At 49.2% G+C, this 23,115-nt stretch overlaps 1 protein-coding gene across 1 annotated transcript; it reads left to right on the forward strand.

Annotated features, from left to right (window-relative positions):
• The first annotated feature begins 396 nt into the window (after positions 1-396).
• mtnr1al (melatonin receptor type 1A like) lies at positions 397-15,494 on the forward strand. The gene is made up of 2 exons (XM_072432582.1): positions 397-736; positions 14,718-15,494. The coding sequence occupies exons 1-2, from the start codon at positions 397-399 to the stop codon at positions 15,488-15,490; spliced, it is 1,113 nt and encodes a 370-aa protein (XP_072288683.1). The 3' UTR covers positions 15,491-15,494.
• The last annotated feature ends 7,621 nt before the right edge of the window (positions 15,495-23,115 follow it).

Below are 23,115 nucleotides of genomic sequence, written 5' to 3' on the forward strand. Positions count from 1 at the left end.
AGTCGAGTTGTCTGACCTGTAGGGGGCGCTTTAAGTGTCGCACATTTACTTCGGGTTTGTTTTTGTTTCATTTCGTTTTCTCCTCTGTACCTGTACCTGTACCTGTACCTGTACCTGTACCTGTACCTGTACCTGTACCTGTACCTGTACCTGTACCTGTACGTGTACGTGTACTTGTACTTGTACTTGTACCTGTACCTGTACCTGTACCTGTACCTGTACGTGTACCTGTACCTGTACCTGTACCTGTACCTGTACCTGTACCTGTACCTGTACCTGTACCTGTACGTGTACGTGTACTTGTACTTGTACTTGTACTTGTACTTGTACTTGCTGAATGATAGTTTCACATCTTCACATTTGCTCTAAACTAAACCTCTCTCACTTCTGCCCCACATGGCACAGTCTGGCTCAGCGTCGCCCGGTCACGACCTGGTCCCCGTATGCTTCATGTGGACCTCCAGGCACCTGCCGCAGCTGCACCTGCCGCAGCTGATGTCCCTGGAGGGTCATGAGCACGCGCTGGCCGAGGCCACGCCCACGCTGGCGCCGCCGGACGTGCTGCCGCTGCGTAACGTGAGCACGGGCGTGGCAGAGGCGGAGCAAGACGGGCCACGCCTCCCCTGGGCCGTGACGCTTCTCGCCGCCGTCCTCATCACCACCATCGTCGTGGACGTCATCGGGAACCTGCTCGTCATCGTGTCGGTGTTCAGGAACCGCAAGCTCAGGAAAGCAGGTAATGAGTCTGACCGCTCTGTCCTCCTGACCTGTCTGTCCTTCTGACCTGTCTGTCCTCCTGACCTGTCTGTCCTTCTGACCGCTCTGTCCTCCTGACCTGTCTGTCCTTCTGACCGCTCTGTCCTCCTGACCTGTCTGTCCTTCTGACCTGTCTGTCCTCCTGACCTGTCTGTCCTTCTGACCGCTCTGTCCTCCTGACCTGTCTGTCCTTCTGACCGCTCTGTCCTCCTGACCTGTCTGTCCTTCTGACCTGTCTGTCCTCCTGACCTGTCTGTCCTCCTGACCTGTCTGTCCTTCTGACCGCTCTGTCCTCCTGACCTGTCTGTCCTTCTGACCTGTCTGTCCTCCTGACCTGTCTGTCCTTCTGACCGCTCTGTCCTCCTGACCTGTCTGTCCTTCTGACCTGTCTGTCCTCCTGACCTGTCTGTCCTCCTGACCTGTCTGTCCTTCTGACCGCTCTGTCCTCCTGACCTGTCTGTCCTTCTGACCTGTCTGTCCTCCTGACCTGTCTGTCCTCCTGACCTGTCTGTCCTTCTGACCTGTCTGTCCTTCTGACCGCTCTGTCCTCCTGACCGCTCTGTCCTCCTGACCTGTCTGTCCTTCTGACCTGTCTGTCCTTCTGACCGCTCTGTCCTCCTGACCTATCTGTCCTCCTGACCTGTCTGTCCTTCTGACCGCTCTGTCCTCCTGACCGCTCTGTCCTCCTGACCGCTCTGTTCTTCTGACCTGTCTGTCCTCCTGACCTGTCTCTCCTTCTGACCGCCCTGTGCTCCTGACCTGTCTGTCCTTCTGACATGTCTGTCCTTCAACTGGTCTGTCCTTCTGACCTGTCTGTTCTTCTGACCTGTCTGTCCTCCTGACCTGTCTGCCCTTCTGACATGTCTGTCCTTCAACTGGTCTGTCCTTCTGACCTGTCTGTTCTTCTGACCTGTCTGTCCTTCTGACCTGTCTGTCCTCCTGACCTGTCTGTCCTCCTGACCTGTCTGTCCTTCTGACCGCTCTGTCCTCCTGACCTGTCTGTCCTTCTGACCTGTCTGTCCTCCTGACCTGTCTGTCCTCCTGACCTGTCTGTCCTTCTGACCGCTCTGTCCTCCTGACCTGTCTGTCCTCCTGACCACTCTTTCCTCCTGACCTGTCTGTCCTCCTGACCTGTCTGTCCTCCTGACCTGTCTGTCCTCCTGACCTGTCTGTCCTTCTGACCGCTCTGTCCTCCTGACCTGTCTGACCACTCTGTCCTCCTGACCTGTCTGTCCTCCTGACCTGTCTGTCCTTCTGACCGCTCTGTCCTCCTGACCGCTCTGTCCTCGTGACCTGTCTGTCCTCCTGACCTGTCTGTCCTTCTGACCGCTCTGTCCTCCTGACCACTCTGTCCTCCTGACCTGTCTGTCCTCCTGACCTGTCTGTTCTTCTGACCGCTCTGTCCTCCTGACCTGTCTGTCCTTCTGACCGCTCTGTCCTTCTGACCTGTCTGTCCTTCTGACCGCTCTGTCCTTCTGACCTGTCTGTCCTTCAACTAGTCTGTCCTTCTGACCTGTCTGTCCTCCTGACCTGTCTGTTCTTCTGACCGCTCTGTCCTTCTGACCTGTCTGTCCTTCTGACCGCTCTGTCCTCCTGACCGCTCTTTCCTCCTGACCACTCTGTCCTCCTGACCTGTCTGTCCTCCTGACCTGTCTGTCCTTCTGACCGCTCTGTCCTCCTGACCGCTCTGTCCTCGTGACCTGTCTGTCCTTCTGACCTGTCTGTCCTCCTGACCTGTCTGTCCTTCTGACCGCTCTGTCCTCCTGACCGCTCTGTCCTCCTGACCTGTCTGTCCTTCTGACCGCTCTGTCCTTCTGACCTGTCTGTTCTTCTGACCTGTCTGTCCTCCTGACCTGTCTCTCCTCCTGACCGCTCTGTCCTCCTGACCGCTCTGTCCTTCTGACCTGTCTCTCCTTCTGACCGCCCTGTGCTCCTGACCGCTCTGTCCTTCTGACCTGTCTGTCCTTCTGAACACCTGATGGTCTGCTCCCACAGACTGACTCCAACACAGACTCTGGTGAAGTGTTGACAGTGAGCTCTTGTTCATGAATATTCATGAGTTGATGATGTCAGCGTCTCCAGGAATCAAAACGCACTTGTTTTCTCGTAACATTGACATGTTTTGGGGGTTGGATTTGTTCCCAGGTTTGGGGTTCAAAAGGTGAAATAAGAGTCCATAAAGTCGTTCTTCGATAACAATGATTATGATTTGACAAATGGAGCGACTCACACATTCCGGCTCTTTCTGCTGAGGACATGAGCTGTAGGAGGACATGAGCTGCAGGAGGACATGAGCTGCAGGAGAACATCAGCTGCAGGAGGACATGAGCTGCAGGAGGACATGAGCTGCAGGAGGACATGAGCTGCAGGAGGACATCAGCTGCAGGAGGACATGAGCTTCAGGAGGACATGAGCTGCAGGAGGACATCAGCTACAGGAGGACATGAGCTTCAGGAGGACATGAGCTTCAGGAGGACATGAGCTGCAGGAGGACATGAGCTGCAGGAGGACATGAGCTCCAGGAGAACATGAGCTGCAGGAGGACATGAGCTTCAGGAGGACATGAGCTGCAGGAAGACATGAGCTGCAGGAGGACATGAGCTCCAGGAGGACATGAGCTGCAGGAGGACATGAGCTGCAGGAGAACATCAGCTGCAGGAGGACATGAGCTGCAGGAGGACATGAGCTGCAGGAGGACATGAGCTGCAGGAGGACATGAGCTGCAGGAGGACATGAGCTCCAGGAGAACATCAGCTGCAGGAGGACATGAGCTGCAGGAGGACATGAGCTGCAGGAGGACATGAGCTGCAGGAGGACATGAGCTCCAGGAGAACATCAGCTGCAGGAGGACATGAGCTGCAGGAGGACATGAGCTGCAGGAGGACATGAGCTGCAGGAGGACATCAGCTGCAGGAGGACATGAGCTTCAGGAGGACATGAGCTGCAGGAGGACATGAGCTGCAGGAGAACATGAGCTGCAGGAGGACATGAGCTTCAGGAGGACATGAGCTGCAGGAAGACATGAGCTGCAGGAGGACATGAGCTGCAGGAGGACATGAGCTGCAGGAGGACATGAGCTGCAGAAGGACATCAGCTGCAGGAGGAAATGAGCTGCAGGAAGACATGAGCTGCAGGAGGACATCAGCCGCAGGAGGACATGAGCTGCAGGAAGACATCAGCCGCAGGAGGACATGAGCTGCAGGAGGACATGAGCTGCAGGAGGACATGAGCTTCAGGAGGACATCAGCCGCAGGAGGACATGAGCTGCAGGAGGACATGAGCCGCAGGAGGACATGAGCCGCAGGAGGACATGAGCCGCAGGAGGACATGAGCCGCAGGAGGACATGAGCTGCAGGAGGACATGAGCTGCAGGAGGACATCAGCTGCAGGAGGACATGAGCCGCAGGAGGACATGAGCCGCAGGAGGACATGAGCCGCAGGAGGACATGAGCCGCAGGAGGACATCAGCTGCAGGAGGACATGAGCCGCAGGAGGACATGAGCCGCAGGAGGACATGAGCCGCAGGAGGACATGAGCCGCAGGAGGACATCAGCCGCAGGAGGACATCAGCTGCAGGAGGACATCAGCTGCAGGAGGACATCAGCTGCAGGAGGACATGAGCTGCAGGAGGACATGAGCCGCAGGAGGACATGAGCTGCAGGAGGACATGAGCTGCAGGAGGACATCAGCTGCAGGAGGACATCAGCACAGGAGCTCCACAGGGCTGTGTACTTTCTCCCCTGCTCTTCTCCCTGTGACAAACTGCTGCACCTCCAGCCACGCCTCCGTTAAACTAATTAAGTTTTACAGAGTTGTGGCACCTCCTCCTCCTCGGCACCACCATCACCAGGACCTCAAGTGGGGCCCCACCATCACCAGGACCTCAAGTGGGGCCCCACCATCACCAGGACCTCAAGTGGGGCCCCACCATCACCCAGGACCTCAAGTGGGGCCCCACCATCACCCAGGACCTCAAGTGGGGCCCCACCATCACCCTGGACCTCAGGTGAGGCCCCACCATCACCCAGGACCTCAAGTGGGGCCCCACCATCACCAGGACCTCAAGTGGGGCCCCACCATCACCAGGACCTCAAGTGGGGCCCCACCATCACCAGGACCTCAAGTGGGGCCCCACCATCACCCAGGACCTCAAGTGGGGCCCCACCATCACCCAGGACCTCAAGTGGGGCCCCACCATCACCCAGGACCTCAAGTGAGGCCCCACCATCACCCACGACCTCAAGTGGGGCCCCACCATCACCAGGACCTCAAGTGGGGCCCCACCATCACCAGGACCTCAAGTGGGGCCCCACCATCACCAGGACCTCAAGTGGGGCCCCACCATCACCCAGGACCTCAAGTGTGAGCCACCATCAGCTCCTCATCAAGAAGGCCCAGCAGAGGATGTACTTCCTGCAGCAGCTGAGGAAAGTGAAGCTGCCAGCGGAGATGATGGTGCAGATCTACACGGCCATCATTGAGTCCATCCTCACCTCCTCCATCACCTCCTCCATCACCTCCTCCATCACCTCCTCCATCACGTGTGGTGCGCTGGAGCCACAGCCAGGGACAAACAGAGACTACAGCGCCCTCTGCTGAGAAGGTGATCGGCTGCAGACTTCCATCTCTGCAGGACCTGAACATCTGCAGGACTCTGGGACGAGCAGGTCGGATCACAGCCGACCCTTCTCACCCTGGACATGGACTATTTGAGCCACTCCCCTCAGGCAGGAGGCCACTCCCCTCAGGCAGGAGGCCACTCCCCTCAGGCAGGAGGCCACTCCCCTCAGGCAGGAGGCCACTCCCCTCAGGCAGGAGGCTCCGGTCCATCCGGACCAGAACCTCCCGTCACAAGAACAGTTTCTTTCCCTCTGCCGTTGGACTCATGAACACTATAAAACACTGTCACTTTAACCATATTTAATCATTCACTGTTCACTTTCTGCACAACAAATGTAAATGTAATTATTAGTTTTGTGTACATAGTAATCCTATTTTTTTTTTTTTCATCCTACAGTAGATTTTAATTGTTTTTTTCTTTTTGACTTGACTGAGGTTGTTTTATCATTGTTCAGTGTTTGTTGTTGCACTGAATCACCAGGACAAGTTCCTCTGTTTGTGAATTCTGTTCATTGACAATGTGATAAACCTTTTTCTGATTGTGATTCTGATTGTGATTCTGATTGTGATTCTGATTGTGAGTGTCAGGGTTCAGCAGCAGCGTCACATTCAGCTCTTTTCTTTTCTTTTTGAAGTCATTTTGGAGCATGTGCACAGATGTAAAGTGATGCTTTCGTGTCACGGTTTAGAAAGGTCTCAGGTGTGAGTGATGCGGCGTGTGGTGATGCAGGAAGTCAGTGATGCGATAAAAAGTGACACGCGTCAGTCCATCACCTGCTGAAAAGAGAAGGAGACGAGGACAGATGGAGAGAGAAAGAGAGGAGGATAAAGAGGTGGACAAGGAGAGGGAGAGATAAGAGGATGGAGGTGTAGTGTCTTTAAAAGACATTATCTTTCATCATTCAAAAGAAAAGTGATAAACACGTCACTGCGGCAGAACAAAGAGTTTATGCTGTGGCCCCTCCCCCTCGGAGCCCCCCTGATACAGTCATCCCCCCAAACGACTCCAAAGACCCGCCCCCCGTGGGAGAACTGCAGCGTCTCTCAAAGACAACGTTCTTAAATTACTTTATTCCCCAGTTAAATGGACTCAATGTTTGATCTAAATGTGTTAATAAACCACATTTATCAAACAGGAACATTACGATTGAGAGTTAAAGCCAGTTTGAAAGTTCTGAGCTACAACGCTCTGGACCTCAGCGCTCTGCACCTCAGCGCTCTGGACCTCAGCGCTCTGGACCTCAGCGCTCTGGACCTCAGCGCTCTGGACCTCAGCGCTCTGGACCTGAGTTACAACACTCAGCTACAGAACCGGACCTGAGTTACAACGCTTTGGACCAGAGCGGCCGTCCTTCTCTTTGATTAAACCCAGAGAGAAGACGCTAAGGGCTTCAGCTGGACACAGAGACCACCCCCATTGGAGACTGAGACCCCTCCAGGGCAGACTGAGACCCCTCCAGGGCAGACTGAGACCCCTCCAGGGCAGACTGAGACCCCTCCAGGGCAGACTGAGACCCCTCCAGGGCAGACTGAGACCCCTCCAGGGCAGACTGAGACCCCTTCAGGGCAGACTGATTGGGGTGTGGCTGCCAATTTGCACCACCAACACCTGGTGAAGTAGCTCAAATAAGAGTAATAACAGAGATTGTTAAAGTAGAAGTTCAAAAAAGTCCAAGAAATCACTCAAGTCACAGTAAAAAACACTGTGTGTGTGTGTGTGTCTGTGTCTGTGTCTGTGTGTGCGTGTGCGTGTGCCAAAATAAAATGACCCTCTTTTTCTCGAGTAACATTTTAACATTTTAACTTTATTTTTTTCTTTTAGTCGGTTTGATGGTATAAAAAGTAACAGTACAGAATAAAACTCATCTTTAGCTTTGGAGACAGAAGCAGAATTGTGCAGAAAGTGACACACTGTTCCTTTAAATAAGGCTCCAGAACACAAACGCTCACGTAAATACACAGTATGTAAGTGTAAGTACAGTGCAGATGAGGAAAGCTCTGACATTTGTGATTTATGACTAAAATGGTTTATCCACAGAATATAAACACACCAAAATAAGGTCATGTGACGTATTTATGACGTTCACCTCTGCGTTCGGGGATAAAATGAAATGTGTTGTGGAGACGCTGTAAATGCAGCGTTCAAAGACAATAATAGATATTTCAGGTTGTACTTAAGATTTATGAAGAGAATCACCCACAATGCCTCACACAAGGACAAACGTAATGTACAGTTTTTCATTTGAGCGGTTGGCGTTGGGATTCACCCTCTGAATGTCGTGCTTTTTGCGTTTCAATCTGACGTTTAAATTCCTGAAAGGAGGAAGAATGGGTTTATATCTGGCTAGCTTGTTGCTAACACTAGCTTGTTGCTAGCGCTCACAAAGGGAGTTTTAAGGCCCAAGTTCAAAGTTCTAAAATCAAGTCTTATTTCCAAACATGTGATTTTGTGTATTTTGTGGTCCATTGTGAAGTACATACATCTTTATCAGTCAAAACAAAATTACCTTTCCTTTTTATTTTTAATATATTTAGTATCATGTTTATCAGATTAACATTGCATTTATATCATTTGGATTTGATTAGGTCTGATTTTTCCCGCTCAATTTTAAAACGTTGAACTTGGGCCTTAAAACTCCAGCCACAGACACAAGAAATGGATACTTTGGAATGTACTTTTGGCAACAAGAAATAAGTCCGTCACAAAGGAGCGGACGACACAAACCGATGACCAAGGACTGGACTGACATCGGAACAGACATCAGGCAAATGGAAAAAATGTCATTCAGGCTTGGATTTGGAAATGGTCAAATTTGAAAGATTTTGGATTAAACCAGATTTTGTTAATGTTTAGTTGGTGATTTGATTTTTGCCGTTTGGTTCTGAATTCATAAGCCGTAATACATATCTCTGTCAGAGGGCTATATTAGTTTGATTTCTTGGTTATAATAACTCCTTATTTGTAAATATCTATAAAAGTCCTGTTTCTCCCACTATTTTTCATGTGACTTTCTTTTACAATCTAGAATCTGTATTTTTGATCAGCTCTTTCCAGGTCATAAGCACAGATGTTACCCAGGGATTCTCAACTTCCCAAAGATGTTATTTTCATTCAGATCTAGTTCATGTACTGTATACTATACTACACTGTGTACTACACTGTGTACTACACTGTATACTATACTACACTGTGTACTACACTGTGTACTACACTGTATACTATACTACACTGTGTATTACACTGTGTACTACACTGTATACTATACTACACTGTGTACTACACTGTGTACTACACTGTATACTATACTACACTGTGTACTACACTGTGTACTACACTGTATACTATACTACACTGTGTACTACACTGTGTACTACACTGTATACTATACTACACTGTGTACTACACTGTGTACTACACTACACTGTGTACTACACTGTGTACTACACTGTGTACTACACTGTGTACTACACTGTATACTATACTACACTGTGTACTACACTGTGTACTACACTGTATACTATACTACACTGTGTACTACACTGTGTACTACACTGTGTACTATACTACACTGTGTACTACACTGTATACTATACTACACTGTGTACTACACTGTGTACTACACTGTGTACTACACTGTATACTATACTACACTGTGTACTACACTGTGTACTACATTGTATACTATACTACACTGTGTACTACACTGTGTACTACATTGTATACTATACTACACTGTGTACTACACTGTGTACTACACTGTGTACTACACTGTATACTATACTACACTGTGTACTACACTGTGTACTACATTGTATACTATACTACACTGTGTACTACACTGTGTACTACACTGTGCACTACACTGTGTACTACACTGTGTACTACATTGTATACTATACTACACTGTGTACTACACTGTGTACTACACTGTGTACTACACTGTGTACTACACTGTGTACTACACTGTATACTACACTGTGTACTACACTGTGTACTACACTGTGTAATACACTGTGTACTACACTGTGTACTGTAGGACAAGTATCATGACAAACAGAAGGAGTCAGTTACACTTTTTAGATTTACTTTTTAACATTGAAGTAAATAACGTGATTTTACACATTTTTTAACGTGAGATTCGGATGCGATTTCACATTTATAATAATCTTCGGCCTGAGTTTGACCTGGTCGACTCCTTTAGGTCCTTTTAGTCCTTCCTAAGTTTTTGGGTCGTGAAAGTCGTCAAGTACGTCCGGGCCCCTGAGCCGACGTCCGGGCCCCTGAGCCGACGTCCGATCCGATGGATAGAGCGCGTTAGAAAGTCATGGAGGAGCAGATCGTGCGTCTTCATCGTTTGTCTTGGTGACGGCGTAATTAGCGAAGTCGTCTCCTGTTTGCGCGAGATTAGATGAAGATAATGCGCTCGACGAGGCGGGGAAAGCTCGGGCGCGGGAATTTATTTCGGAGCGAGAAACACGCAAACTCCACACGGAGAGGCCCGGACCGGGAGTCGAACACGCAACCTTCCCGTGAAGCGCTAGCCCTTCTTTTTCAGATAAAAACAGCGCCGCTCATTTATTTATTTACGATTTGTGATTTTTCTGACGACGACAAACGCGTGAAACGATTTGTAATTTACGTTTTAACCGACAGATTGAAGGACACATTTTAAATCAGAAGCATTAACATCGTGTAAGTCGCGGTATTTCTACTCAAGCTAAACGAGTCCGTTCACCGTTTTCGTCCGCGGAAGTTCCGATGGGCGCGATCGAAAAGTGGATCGGCCAATCACAAGCCGCCTTTGTCAAAGATAATTTGGACGATTATGAGGGACTGAAAAACATGGCATATTTCTGCAGAATCGATGAGGTTTTTTGTAGTTTTTCCTGCTGGAGAAGGACGGTCTAAGGAGGACGGTCTAAGGAGGACGGTCTAAGGAGGACGGTCCAAGGAGGACGGTCCAAGGAGGACGGTCTAAGGAGGACGGTCTAAGGAGGACGGTCTAAGGAGGACGGTCCAAGGAGGACGGTCTAAGGAGGACGGTCTAAGGAGGACGGTCTAAGGAGGACGGTCCAAGGAGGACGGTCTAAGGAGGACGGTCTAAGGAGGACGGTCTAAGGAGGACGGTCCAAGGAGGACGGTCTAAGGAGGACGGTCTAAGGAGGACGGTCCAAGGAGGACGGTCTAAGGAGGACGGTCTAAGGAGGACGGTCTAAGGAGGACGGTCTAAGGAGGACGGTCCAAGGAGGACGGTCTAAGGAGGACGGTCCAAGGAGGACGGTCTAAGGAGGACGGTCTAAGGAGGACGGTCTAAGGAGGACGGTCTAAGGAGGACGGTCTAAGGACAGAGGACTCTGGGACATCGCCCCTCGTCCCTTTGGACACGGTTTAATCTGTTTTTCACTGTCGCCCTCAGAGGAAACTGTAACACTGATTTTAGGCGTTACAAAAATAAATTGAATCAATCTCCAGGTTTAGTCCTGGTGTAGTCCAGGTTTAGTCCTGGTTTAGTCCTGGTTTAGTCCTGGTTTAGTCCTGGTTTAGTCCTGGTTTAGTCCAGGTTTAGTCCTGGTTTATTCCTGGTTTAGTCCTGGTTTAGTCCTGGTTTAGTCCAGGTTTAGTCCTGGTTTAGTCCTGGTTTAGTCCTGGTTTAGTCCTGGTTTAGTTTTAGTCCTGGTTTAGTCCAGGTTTAGTCCTGGTTTAGTCCTGGTTTAGTCCTGGTTTAGTCCTGGTTTAATCCTGGTTTAGTCCAGGTTTAGTCCAGGTTTAGTCCTGGTTTAGTCCTGGTTTAGTTTTAGTCCTGGTTTAGTCCTGGTTTAGTCCTGGTTTAGTCCTAGTTTAGTCCGAGTTTAGTCCTGGTTTAGTCCTGGTTTAGTCCTGGTTTAGTCCTGGTTTAGTCCAGGTTTAGTCCTGGTTTAGTCCTGGTTTAGTCCAGGTTTAGTCCAGGTTTAGTCCTGGTTTAGTCCTGGTTTAGTCCTGGTTTAGTCCTGGTTTAGTCCAGGTTTAGTCCAGGTTTAGTCCAGGTTTATTCCTGGTTTAGTCCTGGTTTAGTCCTGGTTTAGTCCAGGTTTAGTCCTGGTTTAGTCCTGGTTTAGTCCTGGTTTAGTCCTGGTTTAGTCCTGGTTTAGTTTTAGTCCTGGTTTAGTCCAGGTTTAGTCCTGGTTTAGTCCTGGTTTAGTCCTGGTTTAGTCCTGGTTTAATCCTGGTTTAGTCCAGGTTTAGTCCAGGTTTAGTCCTGGTTTAGTCCTGGTTTAGTCCTGGTTTAGTTTTAGTCCTGGTTTAGTCCAGGTTTAGTCCTGGTTTAGTCCTAGTTTAGTCCGAGTTTAGTCCTGGTTTAGTCCAGGTTTAGTCCTGGTTTAGTCCTAGTTTAGTCCTGGTTTAGTCCTGGTTTAATCCTGGTTTAGTCCAGGTTTAGTCCAGGTTTAGTCCTGGTTTAGTCCTGGTTTAGTCCTGGTTTAGTCCAGGTTTAGTCCTGGTTTAGTCCTGGTTTAGTCCTGGTTTAGTCCAGGTTTAGTCCTGGTTTAGTCCTGGTTTAGTCCTGGTTTAGTCCTATGAAATGAACATCGTTTCCCCGAAGCTTTAATTTAAACCAGATCAAATCGTTTCCTCTTCACTTCAGTCTTTTCAGGCTTTAATCGCTCTAACGAGACGATCTGAGTCCGGGCGACGTCCGGCCGTAATGAGTGACGGGGAATTGAACCCACGACCTCTTGATTAACACGCTGCCCTGTGATTGGAGCGTTTGGTGGTGAAAGGGCAGCGACCTAATGAGAATCGAGCGGCGGTTAAAGGATCTGAGCCGAGTGCGACTGGAGACGGCAAATCAACAACTCTGGGTCATGAAAGTGAAGAGGAGGTAATGAGGAAGTAACGAGGAGGAGGAGGAGGTAACGAGGAGGAGGAGGTAACGAGGAGGAGGAAACGAGGAGGAGGAGGTAACGAGGAGGAGGAGTTAACGAGGAGGAGGAGGTAACGAGGAGGAGGAAACGAGGAGGAGGAGGTAACAAGGAGGTAATGAGGAGGAGGAGGTAACGAGGAGGAGGAGGTAACGAGGAGGAGGAAACGAGGAGGAGGAGGAAACGAGGAGGAGGAGGTAACGAGGAGGTAACGAGAAGGAGGAGGTAACGAGGAGGAGGAAACGAGGAGGAGGAGGTAACGAGAAGGTAACGAGGAAGTAACAAGGAGGAGTTAACAAAAGGAGGTAACAAGGAGGAGGTAACGAGGAGGAGGAGGTAACGAGGAGGAGGAAACGAGGAAGTAACGAGGAGGAGGTAACGAGGAGGAGGGGGTAACGAGGAGGAGGAAACGAGGACGATGAGGAAGTAACGAGGGGGAGGTAACGAGGAGGAGGGGGTAACGAGGAGGAGGAAACGAGGACGATGAGGAGGTAACGAGGGGGAGGTAACGAGGAGGAGGAAACGAGGAAGTAACGAGGAGGAGGTAACGAGGAAGTAACGATGAGGAGGTAACAAGGAGGAGGAAACGAGGAAGTAACGAGGAGGAGGTAACGAGGAAGTAACGATGAGGAGGTAACAAGGAGGAGGAAACGAGGAAGTAACGAGGAGGAGGTAACAAGGAGAAGGAAAGGAAACGAGGATGAGGAGGTAACAAGGAGGAGGTAACGAGGAAGTAACGAGGAGGAGGTGACGAGGAGAAGGAAAGGAAACGAGGATGAGGAGGTAACAAGGAGGAGGTAACGAGGAAGTAACGAGGAGGAGGTGACGAGGAGGAGGTGACGAGGAGGAGGTGACGAGGAAGTAACGAGGAGGAGGTGACGAGGAGGAGGTGACGAGGAGGAGGTGACGAGGAAGTAACGAGGAGGAGGTGACGAGGAGGAGGTGACGAGGAGGAGGTGACGAGGAGGAGGTGACGAGGAGGAGGTGACGAGGAAGTAACGAGGAGGAGGTGACGAGGAGGAGGTGACGAGGAGGAGGTGACGAGGAGGAGGTGACGAGGAGGAGGTGACGAGGAGGAGGTGACGAGGAGGAGGTGACGAGGAAGTAACGAGGAGGAGGTGACGAGGAGGAGGTGACGAGGAGGAGGTGACGAGGAAGTAACGAGGAGGAGGTGACGAGGAGGAGGTGACGAGGAGGAGGTGACGAGGAGGAGGTGACGAGGAGGAGGTGACGAGGAGGAGGTGACGAGGAAGTAACGAGGAGGAGGTGACGAGGAGGAGGTGACGAGGAGGAGGTGACGAGGAGGAGGTGACGAGGAGGAGGTGACGAGGAGGAGGTAGCGACAGATACTGAAAGATAGTTCCAGTTTCATTGTCTGTTCGGTCGCTAAGTGACATTGTGCATGCCCGGTTCAGACTGTTGTTTCCCGTCATAACGTTAGATTTGAGAGATTTGCATTACACGGCCGTTAGCTTTTATGCTAACGTCCATGCTAATCACTATGTTGATCAACTATTCTGAACACTTCTACACGTGATAATGTTTTCTATCACGGCTCCTTACGTGTGGTCGAGTGGTCGAGTGGTCGTGTGGTCGAGTGGTCGTGCGGTCGAGTGGTCGAGCGGTCGAGTGGTCGTGCGGTCGAGTGGTCGAGTGGTCGAGTGGTCGAGTGGTCGAGCGGTCGAGTGGTCGTGTGGTCGAGTGGTCGTGCGGTCGAGTGGTCGAGCGGTCGAGTGGTCGTGCGGTCGAGTGGTCGAGTGGTCGAGTGGTCGAGTGGTCGAGTGGTCGAGTGGTCGTGCGGTCGAGTGGTCGTGCGGTCGAGTGGTCGTGCGGTCGAGTGGTCGAGCGGTCGTGCGGTCGAGCGGTCGTGCGGTCGTGCGGTCGAGCGGTCGAGTGGTCGTGCGGTCGAGTGGTCGTGCGGTCGTGCGGTCGTGCGGTCGTGCGGTCGTGCGGTCGAGCGGTCGCCAGGCGCCAAAACAGCCCTGGTTTTTCATTGTTTGTGCAGCTCGGAGGCTAACGCTAACGGCTACATTGAAAACGCACTGAAGCTAACGTACGGTCCTGTAGAGTGCACTGGAAGGGTCTTTACAGGAGTTATATTCACTTCTGCTTATCCGGGGGCCGGGTCGCGGGGGCAGCAGTCCAAGCAGGAACTCCCAGACTTCCCTCTCCCCCAGACACTTCCTCCAACTCCTCCGGTGGGATCCCGAGGCGGTTTCAAAATTCACAGATGTTTTTGTCACGTTACGTTTCATCACAACTACGCGCTTGCTTGAGCGTGCGCATCAGGCCGAGCTAGCTTTTGTGTATTTCCTTGTGGTAGATGGAGCGCTAACACCAAATCCTGACGAGGGAACGCCTGCCACGTGTCCTTTCAGTCGATACATCATTTTAAGTTGTAAATGAGATGCCAGTAAGTAAATCTTCTCCGTCTTTTCTCGCAGGAAACGCCTTCGTGGTGAGCCTGGCGCTGGCCGACCTGGTGGTGGCGCTCTACCCGTACCCGCTGGTCCTCTCGGCCATCTTCAACGACGGCTGGACGGCGGGCTACCTCCACTGCCAGGTCAGCGGCTTCCTGATGGGCCTGAGCGTCATCGGCTCCATCTTCAACATCACGGGCATCGCCATCAACCGCTACTGCTACATCTGCCACAGCCTCGCGTACGACCGGCTCTTCTCCAATGCCAACACGGCGTGCTACGTGGTGCTGGTGTGGGCGCTCACCGTGCTGGCCATCGTGCCCAACTGGTTCGTGGAGTCGCTGCAGTACGACCCGCGCGTCTACTCCTGCACGTTCGCCCAGTCCGTCAGCTCGCTCTACACCATCACCGTCGTGGTCGTGCACTTCGTCGTGCCCATCGCCATCGTCAGCTACTGCTACCTGCGCATCTGGATCCTGGTCATCCAGGTGCGCCGCCGCGTCAAGCCCGACACGAGCGAGCGGAGGATCAAGCCGCACGACTTGAGGAACTTCCTGACCATGTTCGTGGTGTTCGTGCTCTTCGCCGTGTGCTGGGCGCCGCTGAACCTCATCGGCCTGGCGGTGGCGCTGGACCCGCGGCTGGGCACGGCGATACCCGGGTGGCTCTTCACGGCGAGCTACTTCATGGCGTACTTCAACAGCTGCCTGAACGCCGTGGTCTACGGGGCTCTGAACCATAACTTCAGGAAGGAGTACAAGAGGATCGTGCTCATGGTGTTTCGGTGTCACTGCTGACGGAAACGACGATCGCGGGATGATCGTTTTGGCTAAATATCGGCCGTTTCGTCGCACAATGTGGCGATAATCGATTTAAAACACGCCAACCGTTCAAGTACACTGTGTGACGTTTCGAGTGGAGGGTCCGCTACCTGCTTTTCACTTCTATTTCATTTTGTAGAACCCAAAATCACGATTGCAGTTGCCTCGGGGGCTTTAAAAAATGTGATTAAAAAAACGACATAAGGGTTTTTTTCACGGTGGATGCGGTTACTCTGCTCTTCACTTGTAACGTGTAAAAGAGGATGTTAGCCTTTAGCTCGGACGCCAGTTGCACACGCTAATCGCCCCGCACTAGCCGGTCGCTAACCCCACGCACCAGAAAAGTTACATCTTGCACCTTCAAAATAAATGTTTCGCTGAAATATCAAAGGAAAAAAACTGTATATTTTGGTTTTAAGAAGAGCTATAAAGACAAATATCAGAGTATTTTACTAAACGTGGACGCTAACACTGTGAAGATGAACTATGAGGATCTGTGGCTGCGAGTCATAGTGACAAAACTTAGTAAAGACTTTTATTTTGAAAAGATAACCTGACTTCCTCTTGGAGCTATGAAGACGTTTCAAACGCTTGGACCCAGTTTGACTTTGATGCAGAACGATGGAACGAAAAGCACGAGTTATTATGAATCGCAACATGGACTTCCTCTGAACGGCCTCAAGGCGGCGCCGCCTAGCCGCGGCCTCCTCTAGGAGGCGCCGCGGCCTCCTCTAGGCGGCGCCGCGGCCTCCTCTAGGCGGCATGTTTTATGAACGTTTCTGCAAAATGATATAAAGAATCACTGTGATCTTCATCGTTAGCATTGTTAGCATAAACGTTAGCATTGTCATGGTCGGATGCAAAATGAATGATTTTAACTTATATAAAACGTAATGAGCAATGAAAAATATACACAATCTCTATCTTATTTTGGGAGACAATATTTCTGACCTAAAGAAACGCCGCTTGTGATTTACGCTTGATTATGATTTTAACGCAGAATTCTGAAAGTGCAATAATCATTTCCTGTTTACAAAAATATCCATCTGTTTTTAGGCTCGACGTGAATGTTGTTCCGACCACAGCACTGTGTCGCCAACGGAAACCCGGACGTACAACCGGCTGGGCTCACGCTGACGTCACCGTGACGTCACCGTGACGTCGCGGTGAAGTCGCCATGTCACCGTGACGTCACCGTGACGTCGCGGTGAAGTCGCCATGTCACCGTGACGTCACCGTGACGTCGCGGTGAAGTCGCCATGTCACCGTGACGTCACCGTGACGTCGCGGTGAAGTCGCCATGTCACCGTGACGTCACCGTGACGTCGCGGTGAAGTCGCCATGTCACCGTGACGTCACGGTCCGCAGTTTAAAATGGCGCTGGAGACAGACTTTGATGGTAGAATTGAGCGTTTCAATCCACATGAAACAAAAACTGGCACAAAGTTGAACCGTTGATAATTCTAACATTGAATTCTGTCTGTTTTGTGTTAAAGGACAAATATTATGCATTATTTGTGTCGTTATCGGCCTTGAAACATGCTCCTTAGTTTGCATCTCATGTTTTAGAACTCAACAAAATAAGTTACATTTGTGTCTCTGATGTGACAAGCTGAGGTTTGGCGCCATCTCCTGGCTGCAGAGGGAATTACACAGTTCAAGATCAACAGAGATCCATGATTTCAATGCATTTGGCGCTGGCCTCTCACTTCCGGGTCTCAGCAGCAGTCGTAACAAACGTGATGGTTTCTGGAGTTGAAAACAGCAGTGTTTCTGAGGCTCGGAGGAAGAGGACTCATCATAAATGTGACTCCAGCCGAGTTTGTGACGAGGAAACGACGTTAGAACAGGATTGAAAGATAAATATGTGCATAATATGTGTCCTTTAAAGTTGACGGGCTGTAGTTGGTGTCACATGACCTCATCCTGTGACGCTCAAACTGTTGTTTTCAATGAACTTCCTGTATTTGTCTCTGTATTTGTCTCTGTATTTGTGTGTTTAAGACCTCCTTTAACAGACTTTGAGAATTGACACAAAACGAGGCCGAACACGTGAATGAAACGAGGCGCGAGCAAAGCAGCAAAAAGATCCAGGTTTTGAACGTTTAAAATTCATGATCAAAAGATGTTTATTTTTCTGTTTTCGACATTTGGAAACGTGATTGAAACACACACAATTATTAAATAAAGAATTCATTTATTTATGTATTTATTGCTGACAGAGTTCCACCCTCTTCTGCCGTTCACATTTAAACATTCAAAGTTACACAGATCAAATACTTGGTGAAAAGGTGACGGAAAATATAACCGTTGAGGTCATTATTTATATATATATTTTTAGCCTGTTTTTTTCATTTATTTTGCTTGTAATTATGATTTAATTATCTGTGTAATGTGCGTCTTTGGAGCGTCTGAAACTTGGGCCTTAATAAAGGAACTCACTGTGAACCTGCCAAAGCCTCGTGTTTTATGTCTGGACATCAGAGAAACATCAATGTTTTACACATGTTATTACACAGTTATTAATTATGATTCACATCGAGGAGACTGCAGCGCTCTGGCTTAATGTGTCCTTTAAACCAGTGCGGCCAAAGCTACGGGTCAGGTCTGTGGAGAGTCCAGTCCAGTCACAGGGAAAATGCAGGTTTTTCACGTTTCAGCAATAAAAATGTCTGTAATTGAATAAATGTAAGATAGAAGAGTTTAATGCCCCAGTGGGAAACATTAATGTGATGTGATGGACGCCCTCCACAGACGTTACAGATGTCATTGTGCTTGAAAAGGCAGCACCAAAGTCTGATGCATGAAAGATCCAAAAGGTAAATTCACAAATGTTGAACTCGACTGAAATAATGAATAAATAATAATAATAAAAATGTTTTCATACATTTGAGAGAAATATATGGCTTAATAAAACACATGGAAATACTGGTGTTTTTATTTTTTATTGTGTGACGTGTCAATGTTAATTTGTTTTGTCTTTTTTGTGTAAATATGTGGTGAAGGTGGAATATTTCAGTTTAGTTTAGCGAGATAAAGTAAATCATTTGTTATCGTCATGTTAATTGTTGTTAATGTTTCAAAAAAAACTAGACTCATTTGACCGACATTCAGCCGTGTTAAACATGATCGACCTCGTTTGCTCTTCACACTTCGCTCACTCGTCTTCTTCAGAGTCACATGTCGCCATTTCCGGGTCCAACGTTTTCGCCGCAGAAGTCTTAGAAACGAGTCAAAGTAAATCTCTTCTTTACGGCTGAAAGTACAACCTCCCCTCGGTCCACAACAGCCTCGTGAGACCTCAGCAAACCAGTCAAATGCTCATGAGGACCTTTAAAGCTCTGAGGTAGAGGGGGCCCCTGCTTTGCTTAAAGTCAGTTAGCATTTAGCTCAGATGCTAATGTTTACACGCTCAACAATGACTTAGAACGTGGGTTTGACCTGAATTAAATGTGGTCGATGTTAAAGTTAAAACTCTCTGGATTATTCATAACTTGAGTGTTTTGCCGGCGCTCGACTGGTCCAGTTCTTCTGCTCGTGATCGTTTGTAAGTCCAGGAAGAACAAGCAACGCGAGAACAACAAACAAACAAACAAACAAACAAACAACTGAGCTTGGAAAAAATGCTCTTTAATAAGATTATGACTTTACACGTGACGATTGCAGCGTTTTCATTTGTGACATTCAAATGAACCACTTTCACCAGGACTATAAAGGGCCCGTGACAGGACTATAAAGGGCCCGTGACAGGACCTTAAAGGGCCCGTGACAGGACCTTAAAGGGCCTGTGACAGGACCTTAAAGGGCCCGTGACAGGACCTTAAAGGGCCCGTGACAGGACCTTAAAGGGCCCGTGACAGGACCTTAAAGGGCCTGTGACAGGACTATAAAGGGCCTGTGACAGGACCTTAAAGGGCCCGTGACAGGACTATAAAGGGCCCGTGACAGGACTATAAAGGGCCCGTGACAGGACCTTAAAGGGCCCGTGACAGGACCTTAAAGGGCCCGTGACAGGACTATAAAGGGCCCGTGACAGGACCTTAAAGGGCCCGTGACAGGACCTTAAAGGGCCCGTGACAGGACCTTAAAGGGCCCGTGACAGGACTATAAAGGGCCCGTGACAGGACCTTAAAGGGCCCGTGACAGGACCTTAAAGGGCCCGTGACAGGACCTTAAAGGGCCCGTGACAGGACCTTAAAGGGCCCGTGACAGGACCTTAAAGGGCCCGTGACAGGACTATAAAGGGCCCGTGACAGGACCTTAAAGGGCCCGTGACAGGACCTTAAAGGGCCCGTGACAGGACTTTAAAGGGCCCGTGACAGGACCTTAAAGGGCCCGTGACAGGACCTTAAAGGGCCCGTGACAGGACCTTAAAGGGCCCATGACAGGAGTTTAGGTTCCTCTAATTTTGACTTTATCTGGTGTGTTTATACCTGTCGTACATATAAATGATAGTTTTACACCGATCGAGCAGGTATTTGTGGAGAAAACGTTGAAAAATCTGTAGAAAATGACAGGATGTGACATCACACCAGGGACAGGAAGTGACATCACACCAGGGACAGGAAGTGACATCACACCAGGGACAGGAAGTGACATCACACCAGGGACAGGAATTGACATCACACCAGGGACAGGAAGTGACATCACACCAGGGACAGGAAGTGACGTCACACCAGGGACACTCATTCCAAGTTTATGCAGAATTTACACAAAAGAAACAACTTTTTTGACTCTTTAAACATTAATTCATCAAAATAAAGTCGCTCTCATATATTTTTATTTGTCAAATAAAAAATGACGAGTTTTATTCCAGTGTTTGCTGGGTAATTTCCTAGAGTGATGTCATCAATTACAAACAGGAAGTGAAATTATAAACAAAAAAAAAGTGCTATTCTGTGACAATATTTTTTACTTATTTTTAGCTAAATTATAAATGTATAAAACTTAACTACATTTTAGTTCAATGAGTGGTCCGGCCTGTAGGGGGCGCTCTAAACAGTCCTAAAATGTCTTATCTTACGGTAATTGCTTTGATAAACATCTAACTCGATTCATTTCTACAGATTCAGACGAAGCGGCTTCGTTTTCACGGTTAGTCGAATTAGCAAAAAGAAAAATTCAAACTATTTAAAAATACAAATAAATCCTGCTCACGTTGTGCGGCGTGTTAAGTATTGCGGGAATGCAGTTTTACAGGTACACATATATACATATATATACATATATATATTGCGCAGTTTGGAGCAACAATACTAGATCTAAATAAAATAAAACATTGGACCATCTTCTGTGGCGGAGTCGGACAGAGCGATGCGTCCAGTGCAAACGACATTCAGCAGATTAAAAAAGCAGGACGGACGACAGGACTGGACGGACGACAGGACCGGACGGACCACAGGACCGGACGGACCACAGGACCGGACAGACGACAGGACCGGACGGACCACAGGACCGGACGGACGACAGGACCGGACGGACGACAGGACCGGACGGACCACAGGACCGGACGGACCACAGGACCGGACGGACGACAGGACCGGACGGACGACAGGACCGGACGGACCACAGGACCGGACGGACCACAGGACCGGACGGACGACAGGACCGGACGGACCACAGGACCGGACGGACGACAGGACCGGACGGACCACAGGACCGGACGGACCACAGGACCGGACGGACCACAGGACCGGACGGACCACAGGACCGGACGGACCACAGGACCGGGCCAAAACACAACATGTGATGACGCGCGACAGGCGGAACCCAACAACTGTTACTGTCGCTTTAAAGGACACAGGTTCTGAATCATTTGTGGGGTTTTTGTCCTTTAAACTCGCTCCGTGTCTTTGCTTTGGCGTTTTAGAACTTTTAAATCATGAACACTTCAAAAACACTTTGACTTCCTCTCAGGCGAGCGTTCCTTCAACAGGATTTGGTGTTAGCGCTCCATCTACTGGCAGCAGAGGGAATTACCACGCAGAAATAAACAAAAGCTAGCTTGCCCCGACATGCTAATGCGAGAACACAGTTGTACTGAAGCTGGTTTGATGGAGTTTCATGGTGGTTTCCGAGTTTTAAAAATACACAGGAAGTCGGGAAAATAACCGGGGAAGTTGGGTCAAAAGCTTCTGACTTGAGGATTTGTTCATTTATCATCCGATTTATCTTAAACATTTGGACTCAAAAACAGAAACTTGACTACATTTATGGCTACATGAGAGGCTCGGCGCTAAACACGACTCCAGCTGCGATTAGGAACCTTAAAACGTGTTTAAAAGTACATTTTGTGTCCTTAAAACTACTACTGGAGGCTCGGCAGAGGCTAAAAACACTAACAAAGCCTGTGAGGACCGGAACTTAAAACTATCCCTTAAATATCCTCAAACACGTCGGTACAAACACAATCGACGCCTCCAGGAAGTATTTGGTCATTCATGATTTATTTGTTACAAATGTTCTCTTTTATGTCATGATAAAAACCCTCGTTTGTCCTCCAGGTTCAACAGTTTACACGACTTGAGTGACACGCCCAGTCCCCGCCCAGTCCCCGCCTTCGATCGCATTAGAACTACAGTTAAACGCCCTCAAACTCTAATAAACTCTAACGTTATTTCACCACAAACGTTTCCTCACAGGATTACAATATTGCACCGCGTCACACCCATAAGGCCAAAATTAAAGTGCCAGGAAATAAAACGACAAAAAACAAAACAAAAAGAAAGCATAAAATCACTAAACGCTGATGGATTAGAATGATAAAACACAACGTGAGGTAGCTTGAGCCAATGCTACGACGCTACATGGCGTAAAGGCGCGCCGCGGGACCTTTCTGTAGAACACCGTGGAGACCAGCAGGGGGCAGACTCTCCGGCAGAAATGTCACGCAGTGCGCCTTTAACGCTACGATATCAAACCTTGTCGTTTCAGGTTGTAATCTCTTTTATTTTGGTGCTTTTTGTGGTCGTTTATAGTCGTCGTTCTGCGTCGTTTCCTTTCCCGTGGAACGACTGAACTGAATCGAGCGTTTACACACGGAGTTTAGAGCGTAGTTTGAGCGTAACACGACAGACGTTCAGACAAAAGCTGGAAAAGTCGTCGATATCGTTTCCACCAAGAGATAATTTGCGGTTTGATTGTGGATGAGGGTGTTCCACAGGGAAGGTCGTTGGGGCCATCACTGTTTTCATTTTTGGGGACTGAATCGTGCATTTCGACGACTCCTGATGTTAAATTCTGAAACCGTTTGATGGGTCAGAAAGTCGGATTGTGGACACGAGCCTCGTCGCTAACGCTAGCCATGTTATTGTTTGTTAAGGATTGGCACTTGTGGTCGTCGTCCGCTGAAAGGACGACTTCAAACGATGCAATAAATGACAAGTTTCCCGTCTTTCTGAGGATATTTTCAGAGATGTTTGTTATAGTTTTAGTTTCATGTGGACAAGTTCAGTATTTACAAAACGTTTTAAGAGTTAAAACCGTAGAACTTTGACCCGTTCTCAGTTTTAAACCACCGGTGGTTTTCAATGTTTGAGTGTCCACTGTACGATCGTCTGTTACCAAACATTTCTGATCGAGGGGAAAATCTTGGCTCTGAA

This window comes from Eucyclogobius newberryi, unplaced genomic scaffold (genome assembly GCF_026437365.1).
Source record: "Eucyclogobius newberryi isolate DKJ021-1_F unplaced genomic scaffold, fEucNew1.0.hap1 SCAF_11, whole genome shotgun sequence".
Taxonomy (NCBI): Eukaryota; Metazoa; Chordata; class Actinopteri; order Gobiiformes; family Gobiidae; genus Eucyclogobius; species Eucyclogobius newberryi.

Bases quoted from the DNA above. Each gene is read 5' to 3' on its own strand.
- mtnr1al (XM_072432582.1), top strand. From the start codon at position 397: ATGGCACAGTCTGGCTCAGCGTCGCCCGGTCACGACCTGGTCCCCGTA. The intron at 737-14,717 runs GTAATGAGTCTG...CTTTTCTCGCAG, and splicing joins CCGCAAGCTCAGGAAAGCAG to GAAACGCCTTCGTGGTGAGC.